Consider the following 14,369-nt stretch of genomic DNA (forward strand, 5'->3'; position numbering starts at 1 on the left):
ACTTTAAAATTGACAATAGAGACTAGGTTTAGAAGAGAGAAGAGAGAAAAGGAGGCTAGGTCGATTTTTAGTTTTTTACCATCTTGATTACGGAGTACTCTGTAAATTATTTCGTCAATCCAAATACGTAGTAAATTAACTTGTATTTTCTCAATAAAAAATTGGAGATACAATTTTTTATTTTATTTTATTTTATTTATTTATTTCAATATGAGATTAAATTTTGACCGTTGATTATTAGATCTAATACTTCGTTTATGGGTGACATCATTCACATCAATCTTCCTTACGAGTGGGAATGAACACTGCATTCCTCTCTCTCCTCCATTGAAGCCTACTTTGAGTTCTCCATTGAAGCGCCTTCTGAACTCTCTCACCTCCATCGAAGCTTCTTCTGAGGTTCAATTTCTTTATTTCATTTTTTCGTGAACATCGAAAATTCATTTCACATTCTAGGGTTTAATTTCAGAGTATCGTTGATTTGATTTCCGGCAATTACTCAATTTAGGGTTCTTCTAAGGTGGATTATTGAACTATTAATTATAATAGCTGAAGAAATGAAAGCTCATAACGAGCGAAATTGTTGCTAGAATCGTGCTTTGCGCAATTGACATTGATGTTCTTAAGCAAGAAGAATTTTGTGTGATTTTTTTTTTAAACCCTAATTTTGATTATTGAGTCAAATTTGGTTGCTAATGCGTTGTAATTTTTATCCTAATTGAGCCCTAATAGTCGAGCCGATCTTAGGGTCCGAACATTAGGCTCGGCTTGAAGGTTTAGTACTCTTGTTGCCACTCTTGCCCTACTCAGGGCCATCAGTGGTGGCCCTTAGAGATATGGGTGCTCTATCGGAACTAATTCTTTGCGAACCGCGAATTACATTGTGAATTTGTGATCATGTTCTGGAGATTGAACTGATCTTGTGTGAAAAACCTTATGTTGATTGTGATCATCTTAGTCGCGATTCATAATTTTGTTGTAATGTTTGAAGCTTGTTTTTTTAATTGGTCTTCACTTGCAAATGCAGAAACTTTTTTCTGGCGATATCATTTGACATCTGTTAACTTTGCCACTGCAACTGAAGGCAGAGCAGGGAGGTGGCTAACTGTTGCTATGTTCATGTTGATATTGCCTCATAAATACTATTAAAGGCCTAGGTACACATAAGGTTAGCTGCTTAATACCCCGGCTAAGTGTTTCTTAACATCTGTTCATATTTAGTTGAAAAATATGGCGGGGCATTCTGCAATCCAAGGTTTGACAGCCTCAGCTGGTTTAACATCTTCGTTAGTCAACATCAGGCATTGTTCAAGCAGTCATTTGCCGTTTCTTCCTTCTAGATGTAAGAAACGAGCAGTATTTGTTAAGGCTATGTCATCTAATGCTGAGCAGAACCAACCTCCCTCTTCATCAGAACCAAAATCTGCAATATCTGCTATTCTAGATGTTCCTCGTAGTATCTGGAAGCAAACTTTACGTCCTCTCAGCGACTTTGGTTTTGGTAGGAGAAGTATCTGGGAAGGTGGTGTTGGTTTGTTTCTTGTCTCGGGTACAATACTGTTTGTGCTGAGTTTGGCTTGGTTAAGGGCTTTCCAGATTCGCAGTAGATTTAGGAAGTATATGGCAGTATTTGAATTTCCTCAGGCTTGTGGCATTGGTGCTGGAACACCTGTGAGGATTAGAGGAGTGAATGTTGGCAATGTGATCCGTGTTAATTCTTCTTTGAAATGCATAGAAGCTGTCGTTGAGGTTAGCACTTGTCATCTCATGCTTCTCTGTTGCTACATATAATACTGAATTTTGCTCAATTATGGCCGCTATTCTTTGAACTCTAACCCAATTTCTGTGAACTTACTTTTCCTTTCTTTCAGTTACTATGTGTGGACAGGGTGTGGTTGGGGGTTGGGGGTTGGGGGGTGGATTGGGTTGGGTTGGGGATGCACAGCATTTAAGTGTGGAGAAAGATAATAAAAAGGACCCATGTGTCAAGGAAAGTGATAGAGAGAACCATTGGCCAAATATAGTGATGTTATTTTGCAACTTCCCAGATACTGCAATCTAATATGAATGGAGGAACTATATTGATAAGATACTCATAATTGTGCTGTCTTTGCTTGTAGGTGGATGATGATAAAATAATTATTCCGCGAAATTCTACAGTCGAAGTTAACCAGTCTGGTCTCCTCATGGAAACTATGATCGACATTACTCCCAAAGATCCAATTCCAACACCTTCTGTTGGGCCTCTTGATCCAGAATGTGATAAGGAAGGCCTCATTGTTTGTGACAGGCAAACGACTAAGGGATTACAGGGAGTGAGTTTGGATGCACTAGTCGGAATATTTACCCGCATTGGACGTGAAGTGGAAGAGATTGGTGTTGCTAATACTTATTCATTGGCACAAAGAGTTGCAGCTGTTATTGAAGAAGCAAGACCACTGTTATCAAAGGTATGGTTTCCTGCTTGTAAGATATCTATGATTGCTAAGAGTTGCAGTTGTAACTTGTAAGAGTTTTAGCTGAGTAACACTAATTTATCAATGCAAGATTTATAAGAATGGATACTGTCTAATTAGACTTTAAAAAAGTTCAGATTTGGCTGACTTGCTGTGCTGTGCCTGTGGTGCAACTAAGTTGATGCCACCTCCTAATGTAATGCCCTTGTAATTCAAGGCATCTACTTGATTTGGATTGGTGTACATAGTCTGAATATATCCTTCTAAATAGCTTATTATGTTGGGTCATAATATGGAGAATGTTTTTTATAGGGTAGAAAATAAAAGTGCACCTCAACAGTGGATTGGAATCCTTCCTGTTCCACTTGAGATGAAGGCAATATCATGGGTCCTGTTGTACACCCAGAATACCTCTCACTAACTCACAAAGAAGTATTCATGGGAACTTGGGAAGTAATACGGGTAGCTAGCTTATAAAATATGGAGGCTTACTATAGGTTACCGTTTTCAGAATATTCATTTCCTTGCAACTTAACAAATTAAAATAGCAGGATTGTGGGGATTGCCAAAAACACACACAATATTGATGACCTGTAGATGCAACAAGAGGGATCATAAACAATGCCATTTGATTTTCCTAGTCTCAAAGATCTTATTTCATAGAGAGGCAACTATGTCATTATAAAAGAACAAGTTATTTTGTCTCACCACTTTTCAAGTATAAGATGGAACACATTCAGGAAAAGGCATTTATTAGGTTGGTTGCAGTTGTTGGATTTTGCGGGCAAACTTTTAGCTGGAAGTCTTAGGGATTTTTTTATTTATTTTTTTATTTTTTATAAAACCAAAAATTAAGTTTCTTATGGCATTGTTTCATGGCCTATGTTAGTGGTCTGAATGTTGTCTCTCTCTCTCTCTCTCTCTCTCTCTATATATATATATATATATATATATATATATATATATAGGGGAGGGATCCGGTGAGAATAGGTTCATATGTGAAAATTCATACTTATATGAGAACTGATTTTAAATTTAGAACATGTGATTAAAAGTTTAGAACATACGAGTAAAAATTTAGAACATCTTTGTGAGTAATATGTTTAGAACATTTGATTTAAGAATTAGAACAAGTGATTAAAAATTTATAAAATTTGCTTTATGAAATTTTAAACATATGAGTAAAATTTAGAACATCTGATTTAAGATTATGAACATGTGAATAAAAATTTAGAACAAACTGATATAGAATATAGAAAGTGTGAGTAAAAAATTTAGAATATACGAGTAAAAAAATAGAATATACGCTTAAAAATCTGGAACATATAATTAAAAATCTTAGAACACACATTTTAAAATTTAGAACATATAAGTTAAAATTTTGGAACAATTTATTTAAAATTTATGATATTAAACTTAACTCATTTATGGTTTAGAACATGTGAGTACTAAATTAAAACATTTGATTTAATTTAGAACACCTAAGGAAAAGTTTAGAACATTAGATTTAAAATTTAGAACATACTAGTGAAAATTTAGAACATAAAGAGTGTTCTCACATAAGAAAAATTTAGAACATTAGATGACTTTTAAGGTGGGACTGGGTTCTGTTACTTTCATTGTTGCCTTAGCCAGCTGTGGACTACTTACTTTAAAGAGTGTCTAGTGCATAATCTAACTTAAGACTAATGGTAAATCATGTCTTAGTAACCTGTCTTTTCTTTCTTCTCTTTTCTTTTGCTTCGAAGTACTAGGCTAGCTAGCTGTCTTTCACTCCACTTGCAATTCTTAGAAATAAGGTTAAAAGAGGCTCTTTGCGATTATGTGGGTGAAACTTGTGTGCATATCCTACTTTTAGGTGGGAGCTTTTTTAGAGGCATTGGGTATTGTGATGTCAGTAGTGGCTATAGTAAGCTATGGTTTTCATGGGGATGTTAAGTATTTTGGGGTATTAAAATCTATTGCTTCTTTTTTAATTGCAACGTTTGGATTTATACTCTAGTGCCTGTTCTTTTTTAATTGCAACATATTATGCCTTTAATATAATATAATTATAATTTAGTTTAAAAACTATATAAAGTTGATTTTTTGAAAATTGAAAGTATATATTGAGACAAACCACATGACTATATTTTTGATAATGTGTAAATTACAAAAGAGACGGTAAAAGGATTGTATGTGAATTAGTGTAAAATTCCCAATGTTGCAATAAAAAAAGGAGGTATATGGACTTCCATGGCGAACGTCATTATGAAAAACTTATAAAAAAGACTTCTTTCCCTGCTTAGCAATTTTTGTCTAAGTTTTGATCTACCGTGAATGAGCTTCCTGGCTATTAATGCACACAGATTAGTGTTTTTGTTTATGCTCTTATGACCTAGATGTATGATCTTGCTATGTCTAGGATCCAAGAGTTCACTTACTAATTAATTAGTAGATTAATGAGAGGAGAACTTTCGCCTTCATTGTAAACTATAGATCTTGCATTTTGTCTATTTGAAATTGACACATCTTAGGTATTTTTTACTAGGCGCTTTATCATAGATGCATATCAATAACGTTGACCATTTGATTTCTTTCATTTCTTCTTTTTTAATTATTTGATCTTCAAGTATGATTTTGGTGTTATGTGGAATTGTAGATTGCCAGACTGGTTTATATTTAATGTGTTTTACCGTGAAATATCAGCAACTAGGTTTATAATCAAGGATAACTGCCAATGAATTTCTTTGTAGTAACTCCTATCCACGGTGTAGTGATTCTTTAGATTAAAGCCATGTCTGAAGACATTCAACCTTTGTTGTCGGAGGTCCGTGACACTGGTTTGCTGAAGGAAGTTGAAAGTTTAACTAAAAGCCTTACACAGGCAACTGAAGATTTGAGGTAAACATTCCCATCTAAATATTATTTTCTGTAATTTCAGAGGGAGATGTCTTGTCCTCAATTTGTCTGTTTATTCTTTTCAAAATTATTCTCAAGAAATTGTTTACAACAAAAAAGAAAGGACAAACATTGGGTAAGATTGAAATGATGCAAGTACTCTTAATATCTTTAATTTTTTTTTTGTAAGCAGAACTCAAATATCGCTTTTGAGATTTTTGAAAACAGAAAATTACTAGGTGATTCAAATTTGGTACATAGTGACATGTGAATGTTTGGCTGTTTCCCCCAAAGAGATCAAGTGTAAAAGAGAACAATTACATAAAATGGGTTAATGCCGGAGTGAAGTGCCAAAATGTTGGGCTTATTTTGATGTTTTCTAGTATATATGGACTCACATCAATGACTTTGAATTCAATGGTGGTATTGGAAAGCTATACTAGGTAAGAAAACTCTTTGTGATTCAGAAGGATGTCAAAACAAGAGGACGATGGCCTTCTTTAGATAATATCTATCTATACTTAGTATTTAAAAACTATAACCAATAAACTAAGAAAGACACATGTCCCCATCCATTCTATTACACTTCTCTAACCATAGTGCCACATGTCATCTTACATTATTAATTTTTTTATTACACCCATTTTTTAAAATTCTTTCATTAAACTTATAATTCATCTTTCATACACACTTCATCTCTCCCCTTTAATTCAACCTTTTTCTATTCTCTCTTTAATTTTAGCCCTTCCACCTTCTATTTAAGCCTATTTTTCAATTAAAGCTCCAAAATTTTAATTTCTTTAATCATGTTTCCGATTACATATTTACCCTATAATGACTTACTGATATTTCCTCATTTATCTATCAATACAATTTTATATGAATAACCCGTGCATTGCACGGGCCAGAAGACTAGTTGTTATTGATACGCAATCAGGTTTTTTTTAATACGCTTTAGTAATCTTTAGTGTTAAAAGGTTTAAAATTTGCCTGATACGAAATAAACTATTTCTCAATGTTATCTGCATTATTTGGAGTAGTTGCTAACGGAGCTTAATGTACTGCAGAAGGGTGCATTCTTCGATTATGACCCCAGAGAACACTGAATTGATTCAGAAATCAATATACACCCTGGTATTTACTTTGAAGAATATCGAGGTATGACGTATGCACTATGCAGGAGTCAAATTATTATCTAGTGATTGAAGTATAAACAATTTTGTATAAACTTCTTCGCTGTTTTCATCTACTGCAGAGTATCAGTTCTGATATTTTGGGGTTCACGGGTGATGAAGCCACGAGACGTAATTTGAAGCTTCTAATTAAGTCATTGAGCAGGCTGCTGTGAGGAACTGGGGTTTCTAGAATATGGTGGTTGATTTTAACTAGTGTGGACAGTCAATTTCCTGGTGCTAAGTTCTACTGAGAATTTTTAATGTGTGATAATATCTGAGACACACATCAATATGAATTTTCTTGATGAAGAGTGGACAACTGAAGATCATTTTGCAACATCTTCTGATGTTTCTAAATTTTCCGAACCTTTTCTCCTCAAACTCAAAGTTGAATGTTAATGGAGAATTTGTTCAATTTCAGGTTGTGGAAGCTGCTACCGAAGAATTTGATAGCAGACTATATATATATATTTTTTTTTCTCTGTAACAATTGCTCCCTGTCCTTTTTGTTATCACTTAGAACAACTGTTATAATTTTTTTCACCTATGTTTCTATATTAGGTTGGTGGGTGTGGATGGGTTAAAATTAGGCGAGGCAAGGCAAGGGGTGTTTGTGGATCATTTCCTTCAAATTCTATTTTTGAGTAGAAGTTTGGCCCAGTAATAATTATTTTGTGTGATTTATTGTAGAAAAATCTTGCAAGTGCACAAGAGGTGTCACATATGTAATTTCTTATATTTCAGCCTTTCAGGTATTAATGCTATTAAGAAACCATGACTTGGAATGAGAATAATGAAGTGAATAAAATTAGTCTTACCTTGGTTTTATATTATGTGCAACATTTATAAAAAATGGTTAAGACATTATGTGCAATTTTTTTTTTCTTTTTTATGCAAACATTTATCACTATCTCTCCCCCTATCACGTGTATCATTATATGATACCAATCAAGTCTTGCATTTTTTTTTTCCAATTTTATCCTTGTTGCAATTTATATGGTGGTTGTGATCTAGTCTTGATAGGCGATGGCTGATGGGCATCCACACAGTTGTAAATTTCGGGGCTCATGGTTCCCAAACAAAAACTATCATATATAAATTAATTTGGGTTGCAATTTCGCAAATAACCAGTAGACCCTTCTTTTCTCATGTTGTTCCAATTTGTGATCATCAGTGGACCCTGTTTTTCTCGTGTTACTGCCAATTTGGAATGAAAATTCTTTGGAACTGATGCTCCCAAACATAGTGGATAAATTTAGGGCCTCTGTTTTTCAATTTCAAAATGATTCTGAGGTTTTAAAATGTGTGAAATGTTTGTATACCATTCGAGTTGTCTAGGAATATAAGGCCCTGTTCTATTCACCTTAAAAAAAAATATTTAGCAAAAATAATTTCACTTCAGTAAAAATAAGTTCAGTTTTCTTAAAGAAGAATTATATATATATATATATATATATATATATATATATATATATATATATATATATATATATATATATATATATATATATATATATATATATATATATATATATATATATATATATATAACACTGAAGCTAATCATACTGGTCCGGCATGTATTTGCCAAAATGTGCGCCTTCCGGACTTGTTCCCTACTTACCTTCCAAACAACACACCTTTGTAAGAGGTTCCCCTATTTCCGAAGTTCTCGTATTATCCAGTAGAAGCGCATGTCACCCCCTAAACGAGTTAAGAATCAGGTTAACCACTTCACTCGAATCCTTATAAACCCAAAATGTTGGTAAAACCTTTACGGATCGCCCACCGGATACCTTCTAGACAAGCCCTCAGCTCCGTACACAAAGCCGCACTAGCCTTGCAAAAACCACCCCCACGGCCCCACCATCTACATAAACCCCTACATGGGTAGCATAAGCCCAACCAAAGCCACCATTACCTATTTGTTTGTGCCACGACCCATCACATATGATTGTCACCTCTCGAAAATTGTCATCCCACCTATTGGACAAGTTACTACCACCACCCATGTGCACTCTATGAAATCCTGGTGGGGGCCCCTCCACGGGCCTCAACTCCTGTAAAATTCCCGCGGTTCCACCATCTGGCTTTAGGAAGACATTTAACTCCTTTCCAGCTAAGTCTAAGTGTCTTACCAGACTTGACGTGTGATCGTCCTCATTTCTGAAAACTCTCCCATTCCTAGCCATCCAAAGGCCCCACAGCACACCAATAAAAGTGTGTATACAGTCACTAGAAATACCATCCTCGTTATAAAATAGCAGGATATGTCTCTGGATCCATTGTTGCAAAGGAGTAGACCCATCAATTTCAGAGCTGATATGCAACGGACAAGCAAGCCACGCATACCTAGCCAAAGAACACAATCGAAAAAGATGTTGAGCATCCTCCTCAATATCGCCGCACACGCTACACAGAACGTCCACCGGAATTCCTCTATGATGCAAATTAGCCTTAATAGCTAACTCATTCAAAATGAGCTTCCATAAGAATAAGCTCCATTTGGGAGGAATTTTCAGCTTCCAAATGAGTTTAAACAATTGTTCCTCCCCCGGGCTACTAAGCTCCTCCCTGTTATCTTGGCATAAAAGACATATCCTATCTTAACCGTGTACCTCCCCGACTTGTGAGCTTGCCAATACAAAAAATCTTCATTTTCCACCACCGGAAGCTCCAGGTCTAAATTCTGTTGTGCTAAAGACCATTCGAATTTCTCACGTACCACCTCCGCCTTCCATTCTTTCACCGAAGAATTATTAATTAAGTCCCTGACCATGCCTAACCCCATTCCCCTCAGCACAAGACTAGACTTGAGGATCGGCACCTCTCCATTTACCCACTTCATACTCGCATATTTGACCTTCTCCCCATTCCCAATTTTCCAAGAAAAACCCGTAGAAAATTTGTTAGCTACATTGTGGAAACCTCGTCTGCCCCATGATGCATTACCTCTTAGTTCGGAATGAGGACGCCTATCACACATGGTGCAAGAGTGCATAGGCAATAAGATCTGCGGGTTGCAATGCATCCTAGCCACCTGTTGAAACAACAAAGCATCGTTGAGGTTTTCCATTCCCCTAACCCCAAGTCCTCCCATTCCTTTTGGGAGTTGTAAAGTTTCTTTCCCAACCCAATGCATACCCTTCTCCCCATTTTTGGCCCAAAAGAATCTCGCAATTAGTGCATCAATTTTACTCACAATGTACCCCAGAAGTTTAAGGAACTTCATAACGTGAGAAGAAATGCTTATTAGAACTGAATTTATCAGGATTAATTTTGCTGATTGAGAAATCCTCAACGTCCCCCAGGTTGTTATCTTCTGCACCACCTTATCGATCATATACTGAAAAGAATCCTTCTTTCCTCGGGCAAGATCGACCGGAGCCCCCAAATGGAGACCTAGATTCTGGACTTGACCAATCTTGAGAATTTCCTTAAACTCCTCCATCTGATTTCTCGGAACCAAATTCCTGAACTTCACAAAAGACTTCCCCAAATTTAAGCGTTGGCCTGAAATACCTCCATATCTATCAATAATATTCGTTAGATTCTGACATGATTCCTTAGTTACCTGCAAGAAAATCATAACATCGTCAGCAAAAAATAAATGTGAGATCGAGGGTGATCTCCGTGTTACCTTGAGCCCTTTAATTTGGCCTAGATTCCCTCCCATGATCAACATTTTTGAAAGGATATCCATACAGAACAAAAGGAGATAAGGGGAGAGAGGATCCCCTTTTCTTAAACCACAGCTTGGCTTAAAAGCTTCTGACACCTGTCCATTCACCAGGGTTCTGTATGACACCGTCGAGATACATTGAGAAATCCACTGCACCCATCTCGGAGGAAACCCGTAGGCCTGTAAGATTTTTAGGAGAAAAAGCCAGTTCACCCTGTCATAGGCCTTTGACATGTCAATCTTGATCGCCGCCTTATGAACTTCCCCTCTGTTGGTGTTGATTAAATGAAGTAACTCATGACTTAAAATAATGTTATCTTCCATGTATCTTCCCGAGATAAAAGCATGTTGATATTCCATTATAAGATTCTGAAGTAATCCCTTCATCCTATTCACCAGACTCTTAGCTATGCATTTGTAGATGGTGTTGCATAAACTAATCGGACGGAAGTGAGCTACCATCTCCGGATTATCCACCTTGGGAATCATAACCAAAATAGACGAATTCAACTCCTTAAGTAAGTATCCCGTGTTAAAAAAGGATTGCGACACAACTATACTTCCCACCTTGTCTCAATGTCGGTGAAATTTTTTTGCAATGAATCCATCCGGGTCAGGAGATTTAAGACTATGTATAAAGAACATCGCCTTTCTTATCTCCTGAGCCGAGAAAGGCCTGATCAGTAGCAAGCCTTCCTCTACATCTAAACGGGGAAGGTCCAATTCCCGAAGAACGAGATCAATTCTCTCACCCACTCCCTCTGGATCATCAATCACCGGATTAAAAACCTCCATTAAGGAGGTTGTAATTATATTTTGAACCTCTTGTTGCCCCGTGGTCCACACATCATTACCATCATGAAGGGTAAGAATCTCCCGACGCTTCTGGCGCTGTTTAACCCTATTGTACATCATTGAAGACGGCATGTCCCTACATTGGATCCATTTTTCTTTCATCCTTTGCTGCCAATACGTGAACCCCAAAGTAGCTTGGTCAAGGTTCTCATTGACTGTAAAAATAAAATTCGACCCTTGATTTAAATTGTTAATACTTGCACTCTGTGATGCTAGAATTAGGGAGGATTTTCTCCAATTCACTCCCCAAAGCTTCTTGTTATTTAAACACCAATCCTATAACTTGTGTCGTAACCATTTCGACTGTTGTAATAATTGAAACATATCCGAGCCCACCAAAGGCATATCATAAGCTTCTTCGACCATAGAGTTCACCGCCGGTAAAGACAAACACCAATTTTCCACCTGATATGGTCTATTTGAATGCGGAGCCGAAGGCATAGTATTATGCATGATAGCAGCATGATCCGAAGTAATAATTGGTTCATGAAAAACTTTTCCCTCGGGAAAATCTTGAAACCACTCCTAAGATGCATACGCTCTATCTAATCTTTCCATAATAAGCTGATTTCCTTGTCTTTTGTTTGTTCAAGTAAACCTTGGGCCCGAAAAAGCACTAGTAGAAAAGTAGCAATAGGCAGCCCCCATATGGCACTGGTTCAGGCCAAACTGGTGGCCGAAACCGGTCTAGAAATGGGCGAGATTTTAGAACAAGAGATATGGCACCGGTTTGGCCTGAACCGATGCCAAAAATAAAAAAGGCACCGGTTTGAACCGGTGCCAATTGAACCGGTGCCAAATTAAAAAAAAAAAAACGCGGCCTTTTCCTTCTTCTTCCTCTCTTTCTCTTTCATTCCCTTCATTCTATCCCTTAGCTTCACTGTTTCATTAGAGCAAACTGAACACCCTCCCCCTTTCCCTCTACCACAGCCGCCACCTTCACCGGCCACTAGAGGTGTCAAAAACCACCGCCCCTCTCTTTCAATCCTCCCCTGCCCTTCTGTTTTCCCTTTCTTTCTCTTTAAATCCCTTAGCATTGTTCGAAAACAACAGCCATCGCTGCTACCTCCACCACCGCGCACCGCCTCCACCACTCCACCGCAGCGCTGCCTCCACCATCGCGCACCACCGCTGCTTCCTCCAGCACCGAGGGTCGTCCTCAATCTCTCCTCCCCTTAGATTCTTCCACCTCCAACTAGTTTAGGGTAAGTTTTTATTTTTTTGTTAAAAAATTGAACAATTATTTTGAAATATGTAATTCTATTATTTTCAATAGCATTTTGAACAATTATTGTTAAGAAAATTAAAGTCAAGGAATGTATATAATTTACCCTAATTTTTTTAATTTTTGAATTGGTTGTTTTAGAAATTTTGAATACATATTGTAGATTAGAGTAATTTTGCATTACATTGTTCCTTAGTTGAAAATTTTGTATGTTTTAATGGGTTATTTTAAGGTTGATTTAATGAGTACTTTTGAATATAGTAGAGATTAGTAAAAATGTTACTTAATTAGTTGAATTTTGGTATGTTATTACGTGTAATTTTAGGTTGTTTTAATGGGTAATTGTGAATATATTAGAGAATTAGTGACCTTGTTAATAATAAGTTGTGAATAAATTAGAAAATTGTTAATAAATTAGAAAATTGTGATTGCATTAGAGAATTGTGAATAATTTAGAGAATTGTGATTAAATTAGAGAATTGTGCATAAATTAGAGAAATAGTGATATTGCCACTTAATTAGTTGTGAATAAATTAGAGAATTGTGAATACATTAGAGAATTGTGAAGATATTAGAGAATTAGTGACGTTGCTAATTTTTGTTTTTTTAGATTTGTGAATTGAAGCACGAGTTTAGCTTGAGGACTACATATTGAGCTCAAGTAGGTAGTTGTTATATTGGTATGACTTATAAACTTTACTTAGCTATATTTCTTTCTATTTATCCATTTAATAAAAGTTTATTCATGAAATTGCAACTTGTGTATTGTTTAATTGCAAATAAATACAACAATATATAGAATACTTGCATCATCATATGCCTAGATACCCGTTCAAGACTTTCTCATTAGGAGAAAGTCTTGAATAGTCCCCGGTTGGGACTGTTCTTGAATGTGTACTCTCACTTAGGTGGTGAATGTATGTTTTCTTTTCGATTTTAAGGGACATCTTGGCTTACCATTTCCTCACTATGTTCTCTAGGTACATATGTGGGTAATTAATTATCTACATCGTGTACTTGGAGAACTTGGGGGAAATGCTGCCGAATTTTCCTTAAAATTGGAAAGTTGACATACATTCACTAGTGAGAGTAGACATTCAAGGATGGGTTAGGTTGGAGTGATAAGGACCCTTTGGAAACATGCATTTTTTCACTATATGAATGGTATATTCACGTTTTGTACTTGAATTTGATTTACATAAAATATGTAGCAATTACACATTATTCATTATATGTTGCTATATATTTTTAGAGACAATTTACTAAATGGAGAAGGATCGTGGTTGGATGTATGGTAGACGCGATACATTGGAATTTTGGAATGTGGTTCAAGAGTTTTGCGAGAAGGCTTTAGCTTATCAACGCAAACTGGGTGGAAAAGGCCTTTATTGTCCTTGTGTTGATTGTAATAATGTGAATGTGGTCGATAGTGTTGAAATCATTAGAGATCATGTATTATGTCGTGGGTTTAGGCAATTATACCATGTGTGGATTTGGCACGGAGAAAGTGGAGAGTACAGTGGGGATCTTGATCGGAATGATGTGCGTGTTAGAAGCAATGAGATTCATGTGGACGAGGAATACGAGAATGATGACTATATTGTTGATAATGGTGATCATGGAGCCGATGATGATCAGGCGGATGAGGTCGAGGATGAACAAGTGGATGAGATGTTGCATGGTGTTGAAGGTGGAGTGTTTGAGTTATTATCGGAGGCTTCCAAAAAGCCTTTGTATCTCGGGTGCAAAAAATACTCTAAACTATTGGTCGTGCTAACACTTTTCAACATTAAGTCGAACCATGGGTGGACGGACATTAGTTTTACTTCTTTGTTGACCGCATTAAGTGATATGTTGCCTGATGGGAATGAAATTCCTAAGTCTTACTATTACGCAAAGAAGCTCATGTGTCCCTTTGGTTTGGAGTATAAGAAGATACATGCATGTCCTAATGACTGTATTCTGTATTGAAATGAGTATGAACAACTGCTAGAGTGTCCACGATGCAAGCGGTCGCGCTACAAGCGCATGAGTTGCAATCCTGGCACGGAGGGACCTCCTGCTAAGGTGTTGTGGTATCTTCCCATTATCCCAAG

The 14,369-nt window shown here is 36.5% G+C and overlaps 2 protein-coding genes across 2 annotated transcripts; one reads left to right on the plus strand and one right to left on the minus strand.

Moving 5' to 3' along the window:
- Positions 1-227: 227 nt before the first annotated feature.
- LOC110723428 (protein TRIGALACTOSYLDIACYLGLYCEROL 2, chloroplastic-like) lies at positions 228-7,339 on the plus strand. The gene is made up of 6 exons (XM_021902787.1): positions 228-399; positions 1,028-1,749; positions 2,121-2,450; positions 5,224-5,339; positions 6,404-6,494; positions 6,592-7,339. The coding sequence occupies exons 2-6, from the start codon at positions 1,231-1,233 to the stop codon at positions 6,682-6,684; spliced, it is 1,149 nt and encodes a 382-aa protein (XP_021758479.1). The 5' UTR covers positions 228-399; positions 1,028-1,230; the 3' UTR covers positions 6,685-7,339.
- A 983-nt stretch (positions 7,340-8,322) lies between these two features.
- On the minus strand, positions 8,323-10,655 carry LOC110723465. The gene is made up of 3 exons (XM_021902821.1): positions 10,152-10,655; positions 9,130-10,085; positions 8,323-9,085 (listed from the first exon to the last, which is right to left on the minus strand). The coding sequence occupies exons 1-3, from the start codon at positions 10,653-10,655 to the stop codon at positions 8,323-8,325; spliced, it is 2,223 nt and encodes a 740-aa protein (XP_021758513.1).
- Between the last annotated feature and the right edge of the window lie 3,714 nt (positions 10,656-14,369).

The sequence above is a fragment of the Chenopodium quinoa genome, unplaced genomic scaffold (assembly GCF_001683475.1).
Source record: "Chenopodium quinoa cultivar QQ74 unplaced genomic scaffold, ASM168347v1, whole genome shotgun sequence".
Taxonomy (NCBI): Eukaryota; Viridiplantae; Streptophyta; class Magnoliopsida; order Caryophyllales; family Amaranthaceae; genus Chenopodium; species Chenopodium quinoa.